At 38.1% G+C, this 24,485-nt stretch overlaps 1 protein-coding gene across 2 annotated transcripts in view; it reads left to right on the forward strand.

The window, feature by feature from the left end:
- Nucleotides 1–24,485, forward strand: part of SCN10A (sodium voltage-gated channel alpha subunit 10) — a 101,593-nt gene that overhangs the window by 24,257 nt on the left and 52,851 nt on the right. The window contains exons 6-11 of one of the 2 annotated variants that reach the window (XM_031952469.1): nucleotides 797–888; nucleotides 2,951–3,169; nucleotides 6,572–6,635; nucleotides 13,100–13,253; nucleotides 15,841–16,038; nucleotides 16,878–17,033. In XM_031952469.1, the coding sequence (XP_031808329.1) occupies nucleotides 797–888; nucleotides 2,951–3,169; nucleotides 6,572–6,635; nucleotides 13,100–13,253; nucleotides 15,841–16,038; nucleotides 16,878–17,033 (883 nt within the window). The remainder of the gene's footprint in view (nucleotides 1–796; nucleotides 889–2,950; nucleotides 3,170–6,571; nucleotides 6,636–13,099; nucleotides 13,254–15,840; nucleotides 16,039–16,877; nucleotides 17,034–24,485) is intronic. The other variant, XM_031952476.1, reaches the window with a different exon arrangement.

Genomic DNA, 24,485 nt, shown 5'->3' on the forward strand with positions numbered 1-24,485 from the left:
CGTCTCCTTATTGCTCCTCATATCAAATCCAATTTCTTTTAAAAATTTTTTTTTCAAATTCAATTTCAACAAACATTTATTAACCACCAGCTCTGTGCCAGGCATTATACTTTTTGTGCCACTGGGTACACAAAGACAAAAACTTAATACATCTGTGTTTAAATTAGAGGCAGTCTGAAGTCATAGAAGCCTCTTGAACGGGCCAGTGCTGTGGTCAGACCCATTATTCAGGATTATCCACACAGTTGTGTGGAGGCTGGCAACTTCCTACGTTCTAATGTCCTTACATTTTACTCTCTTCAATATAAAGCATTCTAGATCACCTGCTGGTCCTCAGTCTGACATTCCCTCTCCAGTGTCCTTGGTGCTAGCTGTTGTCCCCCATACTTAAAAAAACTCTCCTTTCTCTCCTCATCCTCCTAACATCCCTTGCTTTCTTCTAGGCTGAATTCAAATATGACCTTCTGCAGAAGACCTTTCTCAGACTCCTTTAGATGCCCAATACTTCTCTAAGGCTTCTTTCCATCTCTTCATCGATTTTGTCCATATCTCTGATATATAGTTGTTTACGTGTTGTTTCCTCCCCAGACCAAAAGTTCCTTGAAGACAGGGGCTGTTTCTGCTTTTCCTGATGCATAATAACCATTTAATAAATGTTTATTGATTGACTAATTTTTGAATAAATTTATAAATTATAAATTTATATTGTAAACAATTATTTATTATATTATATTATAAATTTAAATTATAAATTAATAAACTTAATAAATGTTTATTGATTGTTATTATCTGGCAGGTACATTGCTGAAGTTACAGATCTACGTGGGGTTTCAGCTCTAAGAACTTTCAGAGTATTCCGGGCTCTGAAAACAGTTTCAGTGATCCCAGGTAAGGAGACTGAATTGCTGGCCAGGCAAGCATTTAAGTATCTAAAGGAAACTGTTCGCTTTCTTACTGGGAATTTGCTCACCTCCTACCAATGAACAGTCTCAAAGCCAGTAAAAGGATAGAGGGGAACTGAAGAGAGGAATTGGAAGGAGATCTACCCTCAGTCAGGGACTTTCCTCTCCCCAGGGTGGCTTCCATGCATATTCCCTATGTCAAGGCCAGCCTGCCTCAATTTATCAGAATTGTCAGCACAGATTTAGGATTTAGGACAGGATCATCTTCTCGATGACTGCTTGTGGGCTGAGTACTGCTGTTCTTTTAGTCCTAGAGTTGAAACTTCCTCTTCTCAGAGTAATGTCAGAGACATTAGAGCACAATGGACAAAACCCTGGCCTTGGAGTAAGGAAGACAGATTTGAAATCTAACTCTGATATTTAATAGGTATGAGTCAAATGAGAAAGGCTGAGCCTCAGTTTCCTCACTTGCAGTATCTGTTTATCAGATGGGATTCTGGAAGAGGAGCATGTTGCTAACTTTAAAATACTCTTACCCAAATCTTATTTTTCTTGTTGTTGCCTCATTCTCCTCATTATCATCAATAGAATTCATATGGAAATGGTCCTGGGACCATGTAGAAATGGTCCTTTCTCTCCTGCTTTCAGATGGTCTTGGCATGAGTGAGTTTTTGTTTTTAGATAAGAACAGTGATTTGTAAGCTCCTTCTCTATAGGCCATGACTTCAAGGAGCCTCAACTGCTCAGGAGATGACCTAGAGCTTACTTTGCTCTCACATGGCTTTTATTATGAATGTTTGCTTTGATTGTTAGTCCTATAGATGGATCACAAGATACAGAGACTTTGGGTCTTGAGCTGCCAATGGGCTGTGGATTTTCTACAGACTCTACAGAGTATTTAGCTAAGACTTAGGTTCCACTATTCCCTTCCTGAAGAAATATAGCTGCCATGTTGGCCAAATCTCAATAAATTACCATTCCTTTGGCACTCTCATCTTAAGACTCAAGAGCCTTTGGGTTCAGACATGGAAAAGCCTTCACTTGTGAGAACAGTTTCAATATTCCAGGGACGAAGCAGAACTCTGAGATCAAAAGTTGATCCAAAAATCTCTTTTCTAGCTTCTGAGATCATGGATCATCATTGTCTTCTACTTTCCATAGAGTCAGAGAAGATGCTTGACTTGCAGATGATCCTATAGATCATATAGTTCAGAAATTTTTAACCTTTTTGTGTCCTCTGTCAGAATATGTTTTCAGATGCATAAAATAAAATATAAGGGATCACAAAGGAAACCAATTTTATTAAAATACAATAATTAAAAATTTAAATAAGAAAACAATGACCCCAGGTTAAAAACCACTGAGCTGAACCATGTACTTCATTTTTCAGCTGAGTCATTTGCTTGAGGTCTGGTAGTTGGTAAGTGGCCAGGGTTATTGACTCCCAGCTCAGGGTTTTGTGCCAAACTGTTCTCCCAATAGCAGAAAGTGATTAAATTCACTGAAGTGAAAATACAAAATAAATATCAATTTTTTTTGCTATAAATGGATGCCCCCTGTTACCCACTGTACATAGTAAGGTCTTATGCATATCTATTCTCTTTTTGACAATGAGGAAAGAGGCAAATGAGAGAAACCAAATGGAAGTTTGCTGATGATTAAGATTGATTGAGATCATTCAAAATGTGCTTGGAGCAAACAGCAAGAAACATGAGAAGGGTAAAAGACCAAAGACACCTTGGCAAGAGGAACCCCTAGAATGTGGGATGCTGCCTCAGTGGGGCCTGGAGGAGGCTGGCCTGAGTCATAGCCTCTAGGAGTATACTACGTATCTTCTTATTTACACTTATTATTCTTGCTCTTCATGTTCCATGTTCCCTTGTGTCACTGCAGTAGCACCCTCTAAATATAGCTCCTGAGGAAGCATCCCAGTTGCTCCCTCCCAGTTAAACCCTGGAAGCACATGTTGCAGTTTCAGTATTATAGGAAAGGCTTTGGTTTTCTTCCTGTTATGGGGCCTCTAAGCTGTTACTCCTTGATCTCTCTAGGCTTAAAGGTGATTGTGGGTGCCCTGATCCATTCTGTGAAGAAGCTGGCAGATGTGATGGTGCTGACACTCTTCTGCCTGAGCGTCTTCGCCCTCGTAGCCTTGCAGCTCTTTAAGGGGAATCTCAGGCACAAATGCACTAAGAACTGTACATTTTTTAACACGACCAGTGATTCCTACGGTGAAAACAAGACATGGGATTTCTGCAAAAATGACTCTGGTAAATCTGCTGTGTGTTCAAAAGCCCCTTGTGCTTGTGTCTTACAGAGTTAACAGATCAGTATCATGGTTTAGCACTGCTAAAACACTACCTCGGTGTCACAAATAAAGCCCAACAATAGGAAAGAGAGAGAGCTGTTAGGCAGAACCATAACTAGGGTAGGACAACTGGGGCATTGGCCCAATTTGCCAATACTTATAGGAAACCTACAATATTGTCCCATAGAGATGTTTTTCCTTCCAGAGGAGTTGTGGCCAGTTCTTTAGCTCTATAGAAAACATCTGGTGTGTCTGAGGATCTTTCTCCCAGATCTCCTCAACAACCACCATGGCCATATTTCAGGAGAGCTCCTTCTACTCATCTCTTATGTTTTCTCCAGGGCTCTAGATTCCTAAATATGGCCCTACCAAAAGACATATCATAACATCTCTCCTGGCCTTAGTATTTGGTGAGGGATGGACTGGATGATCCCTGAGATCTAATTAGATCCAATATCCTATGGCCCTATAATAAGGACGCTTCCAAAGAACAGAATTCCTTTTCAACATGTGAACTTAAGGACTGTCAGAGAACTTTCTCTCTCATAATCTGGGACAACACGAATTTAAGGTAAATGGCAATGGGAGAAATGTGGCACATTGAGGCAAGTGAAGATGAACTTCTTAAATAGAATAAATTTTGAAAGTGACCCTTTGCTATCTGGGAAATAACTGAAATTATCAGAGTGCATGAACTCTTCTTGGCTCTCCATGACTTATACCCCTTCCCTTTTCCTCATCTCAGAGATCTCTGCATGCAGCAGTCTGGAAAAAAACAAGTACAGCCCCCTCATTTCACAGACAGGGAAACTGAGGCTAGAGAAGTGAATCAACTTACCCAAAGTCACAAGCTTCCAGCACAGAGATCCTCAGATAGTTTCAGTCAGATGGCAGTCAGATGGAAGAAAAAGCTGATAAGTAAGAGAATCAAGAGCAGAATCTGGTTCCTGTTCTCCTCAGACAGGGAGAAAGGATGACTATTTCATTTGTTCATTTGTCCATCCATCCATCCATTCATCTATTCATTCAACACATATCTCATAAAATATATACTTCTTGCAATCAGCTGTTATTGGATGCTTTTGTTTGTAGGCCCAGTGCCTTGCTTAGTATTTGCCACATTATTTGAATTTAATAGACTAGTTAGATTGAACTAAAGTGCCAACTACAAAGTAGGCACTGGGCTAGGACCTGAGGATGCAAAGATAAATACAAAATGGTGTCTCCTCAGATACCTTACATTCAAATGCAAGAGGGGAAACTATACTATGTACACAGATCAGTGTAATGAGAAGTTGAGAGTTTCAGGGTTGATTTGTTTTATGAGAAGCATACCCAGCATTTTAGTAGAATTGATATTAAAGACCATCAGTTCCCAAGACTTTCAATATGTTGAGTTAGAAAGTCCTATACTGACCAAATGTGTAAAACTAGTCACTCTTAGAATGTTCAGGCTGAAAGAAATTTTCATCTTCAACATGTAGCCCAGACTGCCTGGGAACCGATAGTTAAATAGGCTGAAGGGTGTTGGATTTTCTTTTCATCCAACATTGATCATTATTGAGGGGAGGAGGGAGAGTGGATTATACATAAATGAATGTCATAGTGAACCATTAATTCTTGATTGGTGGTGCACATGTAAGCTGATACCTTGATCAAAATTCACCCAAGTCCAAACCCAATAATAGATAGGGTCCTTCTCCAATACATCAGACAAGACTTAGAATCCTGCCAATGTCATGTCAGTGTCTAATAGTCAGATGCAATAGGTAGGGTACAGGATAGAGATGGGGATGATGAAATGATAAGAGATCCAGGCAGCTCAGGATGGAGAGCTTGCTTTTCACAGGGAAACTGGTGGGGATAAGCAAGGGAGTTTTAATCAACAAACATTTATAAAGTGTCTGCATGTAGAAAATACCTAATGAGTGCATTTCCCCTTAAAGTACTTATTGTGTGCCTGGTACTTGGCTAGACACCAGGGAATGGCCACTGCCCTCAAGGAGCTTATCTTCCTATCAAAGAAAAGTCAGGTGCCCAGGTGTCTGTAGCATTTAGAGGGACTGGGAAGGTGTGTCCAAAAGTCCTGGAGAGCAAAGGAGAAAAGAGAAACAGGTAACAGAGGATCTCTAAACAGTCATTTATTAAACTTTTCTTTTGTGCCAGGTTCTGTATAATGTACTGAAGTACAAAGAAGGCAAAAGATAGAGACGCTTCCAAAAATAGATACACATGATATAGATAGGTTATATTAGAGATAATAAGTAGAATTGGTAAACACTAACATTAAGGGACAATGTAAAGGCATCTTGTAGATGGTGGGATTTTACCTGGGACTTGGGAAAGCCTAGGAAGCAGAGGTGAAGATGAAAAGTAAAAAAATTATAAGCTCAAACTTTGTATTTTCTAGTGCTAGTGCTATTATTTAGGGGCTAGTGTCCTGTCTACAAAAAGGATCCCAGGCTCTAAGCTGTAGATGGTTGCCTGTGCACATTGTTATTGATTTATTATCTACTTAGTCTAGAAATGGCCATTCACAAAACAATGACACTGAACAAACAGCAAAATGCAGGTGTCCCACTAAGCCTACCTTGGATAGCTCCTGAAAGCCATGACTCTGGTGTGGATTGTCCAGACCTTGGACAGCTACTTCACAGGGCATAAGCGTGAAGTTTGCAACATGTCATTTAATTTGATTATAATACAAAGTAGGACATTTGGCCCCTTTATACAAATCCATCGGCCTCAGCTTTCGACTACCCTCTGCTTTTTTCTGGGCAGTCCAAAGTTCCCAGGAACATCCTCTTTTGTGAGCTTGTCCAAATGCTGATGTCTTCATACTCCTTCTGAGTGGATTCCTGCCCTATAATAATACCAATAACTCACATTTCTAGAATTTGAGGTTTATCATGTATGCTCCTCAGAACAACCTTACAGGGTACACAATATAAGCACTATTGTCCCCATTTTCCAGATGAAAAAAAAATGAGGCTTGGAGAGATTAAATATCTTATCTGTGGTCATTTCATTGGTATCAGAGCCAGGATTTGAACCTAAGTCTTTCCTAGTGCAATCTGAGCCTTTTTTGTATTACACGAAGTTTAGGGGATAGATTATATCCCCTGATGACAACACTAGCACTTCCGGGCTGGCAAAGCACTTCAGAGATATCTCAATTTGAAGGTTCTATGTAAACCAAAAATACACAAATAATTCATTAGCTATAATAGCCATTTTGATGTGCCGTCCAGTTCACATCCCAAGATTCCCTGGAGAATCCAGATTCCTCAGCTCTTAAAGGGTTAGTGGAGGAGTGTGCAGAAGTTACCTGAAATCTGATCTTCTTCCTTTCCATGTTATGTAGATTACTTGATGTTAAAGCCTGGCACAAAAGATCACCTACTCTGTGGCAATGGCTCTGAAGTAGGGTGAGTATATGCCATACAGCAATGTGCTATTTGTTCATTCAACAGGTGGGTCTTGAACCCATGCTATGCAAGGTCCTGAGTCAGGATTACAGTAGCTGGAGGTGTGATTATGGCCTTGGTCTTGCCTTCTAGGAGCTTATGGTCCAAGGGGTGAACTGAGATCTGGGCACAAGGAAGTGGGGAGAGGGAGGGAAGGCTAAACTCAGAGGCTGCCTCTTTCTGACCTAAAACTCTGATTACGGACATAGCTTTACAGGTAGAGCTTGAAGACATGGACAATTAGCTCAGGCCTGAGATCGCAGGTCAAGAAGGCTGAGGATTGTACCAGGCACTCTGGGACATCCACCAGCTCATAATATAGTGGGCTATACAATGACTTGAAGTCACAGGATAGGTGGTCTGTTTGTGGTCTATGACCAAACTTACTGGAAGAAATGGGAGGAGTGGGTACTCATGTAAGCAACCAGTGCCTATTATTGGAGTGCTCCTAATGTACTTCATGAATGACTTCCATAGATGCTGTCACATGTTTTGTGAACCTTAATTATCTGCTCTAGCATGCCAGTGTTTGGAGAGCTGGCCTTGGCAGACTGGAGGCAGTTCTGGGATGAATGTAATATAGTATATATGTGCATATGTGTTGTCCTACATGGTTGGAATAAGTCCCTGGAACTCTGTTATGTATCGCTTTATACTGCTTATGACATATAGGGAAGTATGTATCAAGGAACTGGCAGAATTACAAATTCTTTGCTGGAAAGGGAAGAATGTAGAAAGAAAACAAGATTTTTCTTTGGTCAAAATATAGCATTGATGCCTGAGGGTGTGACTGCTGACAAATATATATATATAATTAAGGCAGTAGTGAAGCCAGATGGGTAGAGACAAGTCTTCTACACTTCCATTCTAGTGTCTTTTACAAGGGACTGCAGATTATTGCTTGAGATCCTTGATCTGCTCAGTCAGTAGGAATAAAGTAATTTCTTTGAAACTAGCATTATTACTACTAACAAAAAACGGGTAACATTTACATGGCTCTTTAGGGTAGTGAGATTGAAGCCAAATGGGAGCAAGGTTTGGAATATTACCAATGGAACTATCCAGGAATCAGTAGAAGATGGTGTGAGTGACTTTGCCATCTTAGCTAATCATTCTTGGGCGTCTGACATCTTTGTTGAGAGACTGTCAAACCATCTGCATTCCCAGGGATTTTTTTATATAGCCCAGCTTTCAAGTCAAGTCTGGGAAATTTTGCCCACTTTGTATACATGACTTCAGACTTTGTATACATGACTTTACTTTTGGTTGAGGAATCAGCTTCCCCTACATGTTGGCCACTTCCAATATCTTTCTCTTTTCACATGTCTGTCCCCAAAGAGAACCTGGAATAACACGTATCTCTTATAGAAGAAATAAGAATATCTCTCCTCTCCCAAAGTTCTTATACTAATTCCACTCTTTACTTATCACATCACGCTCAGCATTCCCATCCACCAAGCCAAAATCACAAATTTCATAGCACATATAACACTCCAGGATTGGCTTGAAACCCTAGTTGAAAGTAAAATAGAAACAATGACATTTTCTTTGCCCTGCCTGCCCCAAACCCTGGTCTGAGGAACAGTACATAGCCATCATTTCTTTCTGGACTTCTTGAGCTTTGGTAAAAGTCCAAGTTCTGGTCCATGTCCTCAAGTTTTTAACCCCTTTCTCACTGTGACTTTTCCAAAGTGAATAGATCTCCTTCTAATGATAAAATCTGAAACATGGGGGGTACAGAGTGTTTCGCCACCCTGATTTCCTTTGAACATCAAAAAGCCCTTTGAAATATATGGTATGGAGAGTAGTTTCCCCATTTCACAAATGGTGAAACTGAGGTAGCTGCTATCAGTAAGCAATATTCTCTTCTCTGGAGTGAGGGAGTAGCCTTGGACTGAGATGCAGTTGCTTCTCATCTCTGAGCATGGGGTCAGAAAGTAGTAACTGTACAGAATAGACATATATGCAAGGGAAGAAGCAAAGCTTAAAGAACATATGTCTGCCATGAAAGGCAGGAAGAAAGAAACAATGGTCTAGAACCAAAGGCATAGAAGGTCAACAAGATAGGTGGCAGGAATGGGGAGTATAGAGAAGGGGTCAAAATTTGCTATTGTGTGGAGGTAGGGAAACTTCTCAAAGCAGTATAAGCCAGCAAATCCCCTGCAACTTTTTCTTTTAATAGAGATTTGCCTGGGATATTAAAAGTGAAGTGACTTTTCCTGAGTCATACAGCCAAGTTGTATCAGAGATAGGATTTTAACCCAGGTCTTTGAATTATGTCTTACATCATGCCCTGCTGCCTCTACAAGTGTCTTCCTATAAATATAGATGAGTAAAAGCACCTTCTTTGGGATATTAATGACTATATGTCATCACTGCCACAAATGAAAGCAGAATATCAGTTTCTAATTAAAGGGAAAGGGCAAAAGAAATTAAGTCAGCCGATGCTTGCTCATTTTCAATGTTCTTATCTTATTTTTTCACTGCAAGGAAAGACAGCCCTGAGATGTCCCTTGGTACTAGGGAGGCACTATAGTGAAAAGAACTCTGCACTTAGAGTTAGGAAGATCTGAATTCAGATCCTGGAGTGATATTTATTGACTGAGCAGGCAAGTCTGTCAATCTCTTTGGAATCTCAGCTCCCTCATTTTAAAAATGAGGAAGTTTACTATGTATAATCCCAAACTTATAGAATTTTGTGGAGACTCAAATGAGATAGTGGACAGAAAGTCCTTTGCAAAATTTAAAGCACTATATAAATACCATTCTAATCCCCATTTGGATTTATGTAATTGGCAGAAAGAGCTTTACAAACTGGTTCTTGATGGCTCATGTCCTGGAGCCCAGAGAGAATGGGAAAATGAGACACCAGTCCTAGATTTAGCAAGAAAAAAGTTAAAGGCTCATGGGAAATGCCCTTTTCCTTTTCCCGCCTTGGGGCAGTAACCTCAGTAAAATAATTTCAAATGCACCAGGCCAGAGCCGTAGCTCAGAATTTTGGCTCTTGGGGCAAGCAATAGCATGGGATGGAAGTAATCAGAATCTAAGAAACAAGACATGTTGAGGGAGTTCACCCATCCCAGGATCTCTATAGTTTCTTCTTGATTTAAAAATTCTTGCCAACTAAGGGCCAAATTCTGTTGTTTCTAACTACATTGTCAGCACCAAGAGTAAGCATGGAACATTAACCAAGTGTGCAGACACAGCCTGGCAAAGGAACCATGGGAATCACCATTCCTTCAGGAAAAGGGTCGATAGGAAAGCTTACTTTATTTTTTTTTAAATAATAGCTTTTTATTTTTCAAAATATATTCAAATATGGTTTTCAGCATTTACTCTTGAAAAACTTTGTTTCCATATTTTTCTCTCTCCATTCCCTCCCCTGGACAGCAAGTAATCCAATATAAATTAAACACATTCAGTTCTTCTAAACAAGCACATTTATCATGCTGCAGAAAAATCATATCAAAAAAGGAAAAAAATTAGAGAAGCAAGCAAACAATCATTATTTGCTTGTGGTGAAAATACTATGTTGTGATCCACATTCAGTCCCCATAGTCCTCACTCTGGATGCAGGTAATTCTTTCCATTACAATTCTATTGGAATTGGTCTGAATTACTTCACTGTTGAAAAGAGCCAAGTCCATCAGAGTTGATCATCATAATCTTGGTGTTGCTGTGTACAATGTTCTTTTGGTTTTACTCTATTTAGCATCCACTTAGCATTCTCTCCAGGGCTTTCTGAAGTCAGCTTGCTGATTGTTTCTTATAGAACAATAATATTCCATTACATTCATATACTATACCTTATTCAGCCATTCTCCAACTCATAGGTATCTACTCAGTTTCCAGTTTCTTGCCACTACAAAAAAGGGCTGCTACAAACATTTTTGCACATATGGGTCCTTTTCCCTTTCTGATGATCTCTTTGGAATACAGCTCCAGTAGAAACATTGCTGGTTCAAAGAGAACGCACAGTTTGATAGCAACAATTTGATAGTTCCAAATTACTCGCCAGAATGGTTGGATCAGTTCACAACTCCAACAATAATGTACTAATGAGCCAGTTTTCCCACATCCCTTCTAGCATTTATTATTATCTTTTCCTGCCATTTTAGTCAATCTTAGAGGTGTGAAATGGTACTTCAGAGTTGTCTTAATTTGCATTTCTCTAATCAATAGTGATTTAGAGCATTCGTTCATATGATAAGAAATGGATTTAATTTCTTTGTCTGAAAGTTGTTCATATCCTTTGACCATTGGAGAATAACTTGTACTCTTACAAATTTGAGAAATTCTTTCTATATTTTTAGAAATGAGGCCTTTATCGGAACTATTAGAGGTAAAATTTTCCCCAGTTTTCTCCTTCCTTCTAATCTTAGCTGCATTGATTTTGTTTGTATAAAACCTTTTTAATTTAATATAATGAAAATTATCCATTTTGCATTTCATAATGTTCTATAGTTTTTCTTTGGCCATAAATCCCTTCTTTCTCCACTAAACTTATTCTCCCTATCTTCTTAATTTGCTTATAGTTTCACCCTGTATATTTAAATCACAAACCTATTTCAACCTTATTTTGGTATAGGATGTTAAGTGTCAGTCAATGCCTAGTTTTGACCATATTATTTTCCAATTTTTCCAGCAATTTTTGTCAAATAGTGAGTTTTTATACCAGAAGCTGGAGTTTGGGGGTTTATCAAACTCTAGATTACCGTAGTCATTGACTGAAGTATCTTGTGAACTTATTCCACTAATCCACTAATCTATTTCTTAGTCAATGTCAAATGATTTTGATAGCTGCCGTTTTATAATATAGTTTTAGGTCTGGTACAGAGAGGCCACCTTCATTTGCATTTTTCATTAATTCCCTTGAAATTCTTGACCTTTTGTTCTTTTCAGATGAATTTTGATATTAATTTTTCTAACTCCATAAAGTAATTTCTTGGAAGTTTGATTGGTATGGCACTAGATAAGTAGATTAATTTAGGTAGAATTGTCATTTTTATTATATTACCTTGCCTACCCATGAGCGCTTGATATTCTTCTGACTGGTTAGATTTAAGTTTATTTGTGTGAAGTATTTTGTAATTGTGTTCATGTAGTGCTTGGATTTGTCTTGGCAGGTAGACTCCCAAATATTTTAGATAATAGTCGAAGTTATTTTAAATAGAATTCCTCTTTCTATTTCTTGCTGCTGAAATTTGTTAATAATATATAGGAATGCTCGTGATTTATGTGGGTTTATTTTGTATCCTGAAACTTTGCTAAAATTGTTAATTGTTTCCAGTAGTTTTTTAGTTGACTTTCTGAGATTCTCTAATATACCATCATATAATCTGCAAAGAGTGATAATTTTTTCTCTCATTACCTGCTCTAATTTTTAAAGTTTTTTTTCTTCTTTTAATGCTAAAGCTAACATTTCTAATGCAATATTGAGTAGCAATAGTGATAGTGGACAATCTTATTTCACCCCTGATCTTTTTGAGAATGCTTCTAGTATGTCCCTGTTATATATGATGCTTGCTAATGGTGTTAGATAGATACTACTTATTATTTTAAGGAAAACTCAATTTATTCTTATGTTCTCTAGTGTTTACAATTATTTACAATTATTTTGTAGTGTATACAATTATTTTTGTCAATTATATTGTATTTTGTCAAATGCTTTTTCTGCATCTATTGATATAATCATTTGATTTCTGTTAGTTGGTTATTGATATAATCAGTTATGTTAATAGTTTTCCTGATATTGAACCAGACCTGCATTCCTGGTATAAATCCTACTTGGTTATAATATTTTATCCTGGTGATAAGTTGCTTTAATCTCTTTGCAAATGTTTTTTTTTTAAGATTTTTGTATCAATATTCATTAGAAAAGTTGGTCTATAATTTTCTTTTTCTGTTTTGACCCTACCTGGTTTAGGTATCAGCACCATATCTGTATCATAAAAGGACTTTGGTAGAACTCCTTCTTCCCCTATTTTCCCAAACAGTTTGAATTAATTTTTCTTTAAATGTTTGGTAGAATTCACTTGTAAATCCATCTGGCCCTGGAGATTTTTTTCTTAGGGAGTTCATTAATAGCTTGTTTAATTTCTTTTTATAAAATGGGACTATTTATATAATTTATTTCCTCCTCTGTTAATCTGGGCAATCTGTATTTTGTAAGTAAGCATTCATTTCACTTAGATTATTAAATTTATTGGCAAACAGTTGGACAAAATAGCTCTTAATTATCACTTTAATTTCCTCTTCATTGGTGGTAAGTTCACCATTTTCATTTTTCATTTTTAAAATTGCTTATTTGATTTTCTTTGGAAAACTTCCTTTAAATGCAGCCCCTTATTCTTGTTGCTTTGTGCTGATGCTGACTTTGGACCAGATCTTCTCAATCTCACCTTCTATCTTATTTATGTCCACAGGAGCTGTCCCAAAGGCTATTTCTGTCTAAAGATAGGAGACAATCCAGATTATAACTACACCAGTTTTGACAACTTTGGCTTGGCTTTCCTGGCTCTGTTCCGCTTGATGACACAGGATTACTGGGAGCGGCTCTACCAGCAGGTCTCTCATAGGGTTTGCAGACTCTTCAGTCTCTGTACCTTTAAAATGCTTAATTGGAAAGACTGACTTCATGAGCATCCTAGCAAGTTATGATCAGCATTGTGTAACAAGTGGTCCTTGTTTCTTCTTTCCTTTTATTGATTGTACTTTATGATCTAACTTTATGATCTAATCTCCAGAATGGAAAACAAATTGATCATCCAAGGGAAGAGTGCCCTACATAAATAGCACAAAAAGGAGAGTGAACAGGGATTTGGAGTCAGGAGCTGGGTTCAAACCTTGACCCTGATATTTATTACCTGTGTGAACCTAAGCAGGTTATTCTCCCTCCACAAGTTTTAGTCTCCTCATCTATAAAATTAGCAGGTCAGATTAGATTATCTCTGAGATCTCTCAGTTCTAAATATATGATATTATCAAGGTAGCACAGTAGAGAGAGCACCAGACTTGGCATCAGGAAATCTGAGTTTGAATCCTACCTCAGACATTTGCTAGCAATACAATCCTGAACAAATCTCTCAGCTTCAGTTTCCTTCTCTGTAAAAAAAAAGATTGATAATAGCCTCCACCTCCATCCCCATGCCCAGGGCTATGAGCATCTGTGAGATAACATTTGAAAGGCACTTGGCAAACTTAAAGTAGAATATAATATTAGTGATTATTCTTTTTGTTGTTGTTATTATTATTATTACTCAGGGGAAAATTGCTGACTTAACTCAGTGCCTGATGAAGTATTTTTGGGACCCCAGCTAATTTATCTTTAAGCATATTTATGTACAATTTTACCCTATTAGAGGAGACTTACAGAATTATATATTATATAATCATACTAATAATAAGAGAAGCCCATGCATCATTAGCAGCTTGAGGTTTGCAAAACTCTTTTCTCACCAGAACCTAGTGTTAATTAGCCCCATTTTACAGGAAGGAGAAATGAGGAAACTGAGGCCTAGTGGCTTACCCAGGGTCACAAAATTAAAAAGTGTTGAGTTATTGAATGGGCCAATTGTAGATAAGAGCCAAGTGAAAAAAGTAAAGAAAGATGTTAGCAGGCACAAGGGAAGATTTTAAAGCCTCAAGAAGCAGGATCAGAATTGGCTCTAGAAGGTGGACATTTGCCTTTCAATGGGTGATATCACAGAGGGCAACGGGAAACCCTCTCCCACTAGGTGCTATCCAATGTCTAATGTTGCACCATTCACTGATATTCAATAAGTATTCATTAGGTTCATACCAAGTACCCCTATGTTGGAAGCTGGATTAGAGGATTGTTCCTTCTTCAAAAGTCAATTTTTCTAGGATGAGTAACCCCTGAAACCATCAGAGGCTCATAGATTCAGAGCTAGAAGGATCCTCAGAAGCCCAAATGCCTCATTTTATGGATAGGGAAACTCAGGCCATAACATGCAATGACTAGCCCAGTGCCACACCATAAGTGATGGAGCCCCTCAAATTCACTACAGAGAAGAATCAAACACAGGCTCTATGACTCTAGGTCCAGCACACATTTCATCGCACCAGCTATTGATAATTGAGTTAGTTTATCAGATCCGTTTCAACAGCTTTGAGAGCTGGCTTGACTTTGATGTCAAGAAGTAAGTCTGGGTCAGTTACTCCATCTAAGGAAGGCAGGTTTTGGTGAGTTACCATATTGAGGGGCCCACACAGACATAGGGACATGGGAATATTCTGTGTCCAGAGGGAGAAGAATTAAGAGGGGTTCCCCAAATCAAACTTAGCTTCTTCCATAGTTGAACCCTTAAACCAGCTTTGACTGGGACCAAAATCATTCCTGGAGGAAAAAACATTGAGCATGCAAGATTTTATATAAAGTATAGTTGATGTCATTTTCCTGTTCATTAGGACAATGGGGTTCTTTCTGCACTGGCAGAATTCAGTGACAAATCTGTGCTCAGTCCTCATTTGTTAGATGTCTTTGGAGAGTTGAAAGGCAGCAAAGCAAATGGAAAGGGAGCTAAGTTTAGATTCAAATCCTGTTTTTGACATATACTGGCTGGGTGACTCAGGGCAAGTCATTTAATTTTGTAATGCCCCAGTAATTATCTAAGGCTTTAAGGACGAGTAGAAAGATATTCCATATCAGGACTGACTAATGAAATTACAGATCTGAACTGAAAAATAAAAATGGATCTCTCTAAGAACTCAAGGAGAAATTGGTAAGTTAAACCCCCAAGGTCTATGGTAGCTCACATCACACTTACTGATGGGAATCTTATCCCTTTGGTGAGATTTCTTGGTACCAGTGTACTTAAGGGCAATGCCTCAATTAGGATCCTTCTGCCTCCATCACGTTGTCTCTAGTCTTTGGATGGCCTTGCTTTGCTGCTCACTCTCTGGAAACTCAAGCTTCTGGCTCAGGATGTGGTTGAATTTATCTCGACTCCCTCACAGTCTCCGCCATATGTGAAGAGAGGAGAGACAGCAGGGATTCTTGCCCTATATAGAATGGGGTGTCCCCAGCATAATGTGTCTTCTTTATCTAAATATGGAAGTGTATTCTGGAGGCTTGTCTTTGAGAGAGAGTCTGGGGGACCTAGGGACAGCTGGCTAATTCCCTCTGTCTCTCTTTCCTCAACAGACCTTGAGAGCATCTGGGAAAATTTACATGCTTTTTTTCGTGCTTGTTATTTTTCTGGGGTCCTTCTATCTGGTCAATTTGATCCTGGCAGTTGTGACCATGGCTTATGAAGAGCAGAATGAAGCCACGATGGCTGAAGTAGAAGCAAAGGAAAAGAAGTTTCAGGAGGCCCTTGAGATGTTGAAAAAAGAGCAAGAGGTTAGTGAGTCAGCCCTTCTTGTCTCCCTCCTTCCTTCTTTTTGTTCCTTGTTACTTTCTTTCTTCCTTCCACTTTCCTATCCTCCTTTCCTTCCTTCTTCATCCCTTCCTTTTTCCTTCCTTCTTTTTCTCTCTTTTCTTCCTTCCCTTCATGCTTGCTTCTTTCCCTCCTTCTTTCTCCATTTACTTTCTTCTTCTCATCTTCCTATGTCTCTTATTCCCTCCTTATTCAAGTCTAGGCCTTCTCTTTCCAGATTGATTTCCATTTTTTTTGGCCAGGTAAAAAAGGCCATTTTTGCCTCGTTTCTTTCATACCTACTAGCCTTAATCACAGAATGGGAATTTGATTATCTTAATCAAATTGAGACCTATTAAAGATCTTAACTTGAAAAGGCCAAGGAATCCTATAGCATCCAGGGCCATCTCCAGTCATCCTGATCTATATCTGGCCACCGGACCCAAATGGCTTTGAAGAAGAGAATGAGGCAGGTGACTTTGCACTATCCTCCCTCCCTCAAATCCACTTCACTTGCAGATCAAGATTATTTTTGAGAATAAAGGACAAACAAAACCAACAATAACCTGGGGTGAACTATCCGGCTTCCAAAGTCACTGCCCCTGTAAGTTTTCTGAAATTTGTTCTTCTATTACAGTGGGTGTGCTTGACTATTTCACTCTGCCCTTGCCTTTCCTAACAAGCTTCTTTTCCCAATAAAGAATTTTTGAGCAGAATAGCCCAGAGCATAAATGTACCATGGTTCCTAAGCATTTCACAATGATGCTTGTAATTGATATGGGTGCTTCTGGGTCCAGGGTCTCAATGTCTTTTTTTTTTATAGGTCCTGGCTGCCATGGGGATTGACACAAGCTCGCTTCTTTCCTTTGAAATGTCACCTCGAGCCTCCAAAAATGCCAAAGAAAGAAGAAACAAGATGAATCAAATGAAATCTGAGGACTCCATAGAAGATACCAGCTACCCTCACCAGAGGAAGATGGTAACAGTTCATCCAGAAATTTATGACTTTGTTAGTGTAGCACACTTCTCTAGATGCCTTTTTAGGTTTTTAGGTTGGGTGACTGGATTACTAGAGATCTTCAAGACCCATTCAAACAAAGCCTTTCCTACAGATATATGTGTGTGTGTGTTGGGGGGGGGGGGGAATCATGTTGGTATTTATGCCTACGCCTTTAGACCAGGAAAGAATGATTAGTCAGTCAGTTAACAAGCATTCATTAAGTATCCACCTGTGCTAGAATCCCTCTCGTGAAAGGACACCCATTGCCTCCCCGGGCCACCTTTTCCTTTTATGGATGACTCTAATTGTTAGAAATCTTTCCATGACATCAGAAATCTGGCCCTCTCCAGTTCCAATCCTTGCCCCCAGTTCAGCCTTCCAGAAGTCAAGCAGATGAAACTTAATCGTGCTTCCCTACACTGGCCCTCCTAGTAGTTAGAGTCAACTCTTGATATCCTGAGTTATCCTGTTCTTTTGACTGAACCTCAAAGGCAGGGTCACAAGTTGGGAGAGGGTCATTATTCTGAGGAACAAAAAATAAATCTAATATAATTTAATCTACAGATGGACCAAGTAGTTCACAAGAAGGAAAATGTCTAATTGACTTGATATTCAATTGAACTAATATTTATTAAGCATCTAACAGATGCTTAGCTAAGAGACAACTAAATGATGCCATAAGTAGAATCCACACCAGCAATCAGAGAGACCTAAGCTCAAATCCAGCCCCAGATACTTACTAATTGTGTGACTATGCGTAAGTAACTTTACCTCTATTTCCTTATCTGCAAGGAATATTAATTGCATCTGCTTCCCATGGTATTTGTAAGGATCAAATAAGATAATATCTAGCACATAATAGCTATTTAATAAATGTGTGTTCTTCCCTTCCTTTCTTCCTTCCTCTTTCCCTCTTTTCCTCTCTTCCTCTCTCCTTTTCTTTCTTCCTCTCTCCCTTCCACTCTTCCTCTGTCCCTCTTTTTCTTCTTCTTTTCCTCTATCCCTCCCTTTCTTCCTCCCTCTCTTCCTTTCTCCCTTCCTCCTTGCCTGCCTCACTCTCTTCCTTCTTTCCTTCTTCTCTCTTTCCCTTCCTCCCTTCCTTGCTTTCTTCCTCCCTCCCTTCCTTTCTCCCTTCCTCCTTGCCTGCCTCACTCTCTTCCTTCTTTCCTTCTTCTCTCCTTCCCTTCCTTCCTTCCTTCCTTCCTTCCTTCCTTCCTTCCTTCCTTCCTTCCTTCCTTTCTTCCTTCCTCCCTTCCTTCTTTCCTTGCTCCCTTTCTTCTTTTCTTTTTTCCTGAGTGCTAAAGATAAAGAGGCAAAACAAGCAAACAAAGAAATCCTAGGCCCTATACACAAGGAAATGACATTCCACTGAAGGGAGGTAGGGAAGGTACAACAGCATCACAGACAAGCAAACATAACATGTTGCAAGGTGAGAGAGAGGAGGATTAGAGAAGGCTTCTGGAAAAAGTAGCACTTTAGCTTAGGTTAGGAGGAAGGGAAGGATATTGGCATGAGGATATAGAGGTGAGAAGAGGGTACGTTCCAAGCATGAGCTATGACAACAGAACCCAGGCTGTGTAAGGGAAGCAAGGTAAAATAAAGTCTGGAAAATCAGTTTGGAACTGGATCTTATTTTCACCCAGCTGGGATAGAGTTGATCTTAGAGATATAAGGGTAATAGGAAACTGGCCAGTAAAATACTCATAAGCCCACTGGGGTTGCTTGGAGGACAGTTGGAAGGGTGAGGCATATAGACTACTGGAAGTCATCAATTCCCCTCCATGGCAGAACTGATGGGAAATGAGGCTAAATTGAATATTTCATCCAGGCAATTAGATTGGAGTTCTTCCTTTCAGCGACTTGAGGAAAACATTAATGAAGTCCCAAGGCTTTTCCTTGGGGAATTCTGAAAGCGTTTAATATGATAAAGCCCTTTTCTGTTACTTAGCAGATACAGAGGCCCCCTCACAGAGTTAGGAGCCAAGGAGCCAAATTAACACAGAACTTTTCAAGCAATTGAAGTCATTCATTCATTCATTTATTTAGCAGATTGTCATGGGCAGCACTCTGATAGGTAATACAAACTGGCTAGGTTTTTTGAATGTCCAATGTAAGTGTAATGGGGGAAAACAATTCAGCCCCTCAATACCCCCACTCCCACTCCCATCCCCACCCCTACCATACTCAAGTGATCTTTCACAAGCTTGTTTGAGCTCAGCACTTGAGAATAGTGACACAAACTTGGGATAGGGGAAAGGGGGTTACCAGAGTGGCCCAGTGTCTTGCAGATGGGTAAAGAGACTCCCCTGTTTCCCCTTTTTACATAAAATGGAAGGTGTAGTCTCCTGTGTAAGATGCAATGGTTGGACTTGAGAATTTCTAATTTCTAAGATCCCTTCAGCCTCTGAGCGGGAAAGCCCCCTTTCCTGGGATTTCTTTCTTTACCTATGTAAATTCAGCATTTTCATACATGTTTGTTGGATTGGAATGATTTGAATTAAACAGTTTGTGAAAGATTGCTTATGTTTGACCACCAGCTCCTTGGCTTTAACTTGGGCTGGTTTCATCTTATTATATTTTTTCTGATGAATCGAGAAAAAACTAGTTTTCCACCCCCCATCCCCACTCCTCAACTCACTCCCAATTATCTCTTCCCAGTCTTGGTCTTCCCCATTCTGCTGTCCTCTTCACAAAAACTAGTCTCCATTGCTCTAATTAGTGTCTTTGTCCCTCTTTGATCCTTCATATTCTTAGACTCATAGACTTAGAAAGATAAAAAAATTTTTTAGACTTCATCTAGTCTCCATGAACTTTGGAGTTTTAAAACTCCCAGGTCCTCTGGGTTCACAGTGTATTACTTTACATAACCTTCCCAGCATTTTTCACATCTATCTCTCCTGATGGTAAAGACAGATTCCAATAAATTTATGGCAACTAATTTATTCCATCATTCCCTAGTCACTGGGAACACAGGCTGTTTCTAAGGGGTTATGTAGTGGCTGGTTGTTTTGCTATTTTGAATGAAACCTCTACGGATATTTATGTTTGTGTAGTTTTCCTCCATTATCAAAACCATCGTCAGTGTGTATATTCTAGTAGTGAAATCACTGTCATAACAATTATCTATCCATTTGGTACCTATTTCTTTTATTATTTGAAGAGACAAGAATTTCCTTCCTATCCATGCTTATGAGGCATATATTTTTCCATTTTCTTCTGTCTAATATGTTTTTTTAATATGTTTATCCTTTATGCATTGGGAACTCATTGTTAATCTAATCCCATTTCTTCCTGATGCTCTTCTCCAATTTCCCTAACAAGTTTTATTGAATAATGATTCCTTGCTTTAATGCTATTTAATCCTGTTCCAGTCTAGAAGTTCTAGAGAATCAAAAGCTCTATTTCTAAAACATTCTGTTGTATTGATCTGTATTTTTTTAATCCAACTCTAGAACAGTTCTAATACCTGTTCATTTAGAAGATGAGATCTGACTGTGGAAGTCTTTTTTCCTCCTTCCCTCCTTTGTATATCATTTCAGTATTTCTGCCCATTGATTACTGTGGATAGAACTACCAGCTCTTTATGTAATTCTATGAAACAACCCACTGGCATTAGAATTAGAACCTATTACAATAACAATTCATCCATGTAGGATTTTCGTCTTTAATGATATAAGTATGACCTACTTGTGCCCACAGCTAATTTTCCAGTTATTTAATTTTTATATTTTTTTCATTAAAATTGTTTTCTTTTTATCTTTTTATAGAACTTGAGTATGTTATGGCCAGTTAAGGGAGAAGTACTGAATAGTTTGTCATTAACAATAACAGAGATCTGTAGAATGCTTCAAAGCTTTCAAAATTCCTCACAAATATGATCTCATTTGTACCTCATGACAGCTCCCTGAGGTAGTGCTCTTTTGTATATCTCACTTTACAAATGAGGAAATTGAGATAAATCAAGTGAGAAGCTGTGTGATGAAACAGGAAAAAAACTAGTCCCACTTCTGATCCTTGGACAATTCAACTTGGTCAGGTCACTTACTCTTGCCAGGCCTGTTTCCTTTTTTGTAAAATGAGGAAGTTGATCTAGATAATCTCAGAGACTTCTTCCAGCTCTAGAGATGGTTATGCTGTGACCTTCCCATGATAAAGTACAAATAAATATCAGGAGACAGAATAGAACCCAGACATTCCTTACCCCAAGTCTAACACCTTGGATATAGTATTCCTCCTAATGTTTATTTCTTCTAATTGTTTTGTTAGAAATATATTAAAAATCCTAAGGTTTGGTGGGTTTATATGATATCTTGCTATAATGCAAAAAAACAATATATTATTTTGATCAATTTTCTTAGCGTCTAAATCTATGATCACACTGTCTGCAATCAGAAAGATTTGTGCCTCTATTCTTACTCCTTTAACTTTTTTGACCTTACCCTTTTTGCTATAACTAGTATTTCATACCATTGTAGAATAGTTAGAATGACTAATTCTTCTTTTTAGTAGAAAAATCTTTGACATTTTTCCATGACTTGTAATGCCGGTTTTTGATAAATGTTGGAGGGAAGGGGTTCATGATAAGGACAAATCCTTTTGTGTCTATACTTCTTAAGTTTTTTTTTTAAATTAAAAAGTATGGTATTTTATCAATAGTTTCAGTCATTTATTGAAAGGTTTAGATTTTTTTCTTTTCAATACAATTTCTTATCCTGATCATTTCCCTAATACTGAATCATCCCTGTATTCCTGGTTATCATAATGAATGTTTCTTATTTAATTGAATAGTTCTGCAGAGAAGATCAGTACATGATATTGACCTTTAGTTTTCATTTTCTGATGGTTTTGAAGATTAGAATTACATTTACTTGATAGAAGGACTGAGATAGAATTCTGTCCCCATTTATTTATGACAGAAATTATGTTTCCTTTGTGTTGTAATACATGATCAATTTTTATTTTTTATTTTTTTTATTTAATAGCCTTTTATTTACAGGATATATGCATGGGTAACTTTACAGGATTAACAATTGCCAAACCTCTTGTTCCAATTTTTCACCTCTTACCCTCCCACCCCCTCCCCCAGATGGCAGGATGACCAGTAGATGTTAAATATATTAAAATATAAATTAGATACACAATAAGTATACAAGACCAAACCGTTATTTTGCTGTACAAAAAGAATCAGACTCTGAAATATTGTACAATTAGCTTGTGAAGGAAATCAAAAATGCAGGTGGGCAAAAATATGGGGATTGGGAATTCAATGTAATGGTTTTTAATCATCTCCCAGAGTTCTTTCGCTGGGTGTAACTGGTTCAGTTCATTACTGCTCCATTGGAAATGATTTGGTTGATCTCTTTGCTGAGGATGGCCAGGTCCACATGATCAATTTTTATAAAAATTCCAATTTTTCTATGTTTCAAATATGTGTGTGGAATAAAATTCAACATTCTTGATTTTTTTATATGATTCTGTTTATATGTTTATTAAATCTATTTTCTTTTTGTATTGATCCACATTCAGTTTTCCTCCTCCTCTCTCTGGGTATGTATGGCTCTCTCTATCACAAGTCTATTAGAATTTTCTTGAATCACCTCATTGTTGAAAAGAACCAAGTCCATCACAGTTGGTTACATAAATTTGTTGTTTCTGTGTATAATGTTCTCTTGGTTTCCAGGTCCTTGCCATTACAAAAAGGGCTGCTACAAACATGTTTGCATATGTGGGTCCTTTTCCCCTTTTGATGATCTCTTTGGGATACAGACCCAGTAGAGACACTGCTGGATCAAAGGATATGCAGTTTTATGACTGTGTACAATGTTCTCTTGGTTCTAATCACTTCACTTTTTATTGATTCATATAAGTCACCCCAGGTCTCTCTGAAATCATCCTGCTGATCATTTTTTATAAAACAATAATATTCCATTACGTTCATACACTATAACTTATTGAGCCATTTCCAACTGATGGGCTCAGGTTCCAGTTTCTTGCTACTTATATATAAAAAGGGCTGCTACATATGGGTCCTTTTCCCTGTCTTATCATCTTTTTAGGATACGGTCCCAGGAGAGACTGCTGAATCAAAGGGTATGCCTAGTTTTATAATCCTTTGGGCATGATTCCAAATTGTCCTCCAGAATGGCTGGATCATTCACAACTCTACCAACAATGCCTTAATGTTCCAATGTCCCCACATTCCTTCCAACATTTATCATTAATTTTTCCTGACATCTTAGCCAATATGAGAAGTGTGAAGTGTTATCTTTGCATTTATCCACATTTTCATTTTTCTAATCAATAGTGATTTAGAGTATTTTTTAGATGACTAGAAATAATTTTAATTTCTTCATCTGAAAATTGTCCTTTGACTGTTTATCAATTGGGTAATGATTTGTATTCTTATAAATTTGAGTCAATTCTCTCTATATTTTAGAAATGAGATCTTTATCAGGAACATTGACAAAAAACAAAATTTCCAGCTTTCAGCTTCCCTTCTAAACTTGGCTACATTTGGTTTTGCTTGTGCAAACCCTTTTTAATTTGATGTAATCAAAATTATCTTGCATTTTGCATTTCATAATGTTCTCTAGTTCTTCTTTGGCCATAAATTCCTTCCTTCTCCATAGATCTGAGAGATAGATTATCCCTTGTTCTCCTAATTTGCTTATCATATCACCTTTATGTCTAAATTATGAACCCATTTCGATCTTATCATGGTATAGAGTGTGAAATGTTGGTCAGTACCTAGTTTCTGCCAAACTATTTCCTAGTTTTCTCTGTAAGTTTTGTCAGTGAATTCTTATCCCAGAAACTAGAATCTTTTGCTTTATCAAACACTAGATTATCATAGTCAGTCAGTCAGTCATTGACTATTGTGTCTTGTGAACTAATACATTTCACTGGTCTATCCAATATCTGCATTAAAGAAGAGAATTTCTTACCTAGATGTTCCTTATCTCAGTAAATTCATAGGTCAGTCCATCCCTTTATTTATTTTTAAAAAATTATTCCCACCCTTTTCACCTCAGAGCTTTGCTTTTCACTCCCTTTTTTTTTTCTGTCTGTAATGATGATAATAAATCCATTTATAATGATAGTCTCCTTTTGTTCATTTGAGCCCAATTATGTCATTCAGTAGTTTACCAAAACAATACTACAATTTTGTTTTTTAACCCTCCTTGTGGTGATTATATTAACATAGCAATTACTTAGTCATCATTGTAAAGAACTTGCTAATTAAAGCATTTAGCTTTATGACCCAGTTTGTTTGAAGGCTTCTCCTGATTTCCAGTCAAAAACTTCTCCAGCTTTGGGCCTTTTTGACCGTGAATTGTTCAAAGTTCTCTTGATTATTAGGTCAGCCTTTTGTTTTCTGAAAGGATGTTGGGAGGCTAATTTGGGGTTCTCTAGTTCTCATCTTTCTGTAGC

Source organism: Sarcophilus harrisii, chromosome 1, assembly GCF_902635505.1.
Source record: "Sarcophilus harrisii chromosome 1, mSarHar1.11, whole genome shotgun sequence".
In the NCBI taxonomy this organism is placed as follows: Eukaryota; Metazoa; Chordata; class Mammalia; order Dasyuromorphia; family Dasyuridae; genus Sarcophilus; species Sarcophilus harrisii.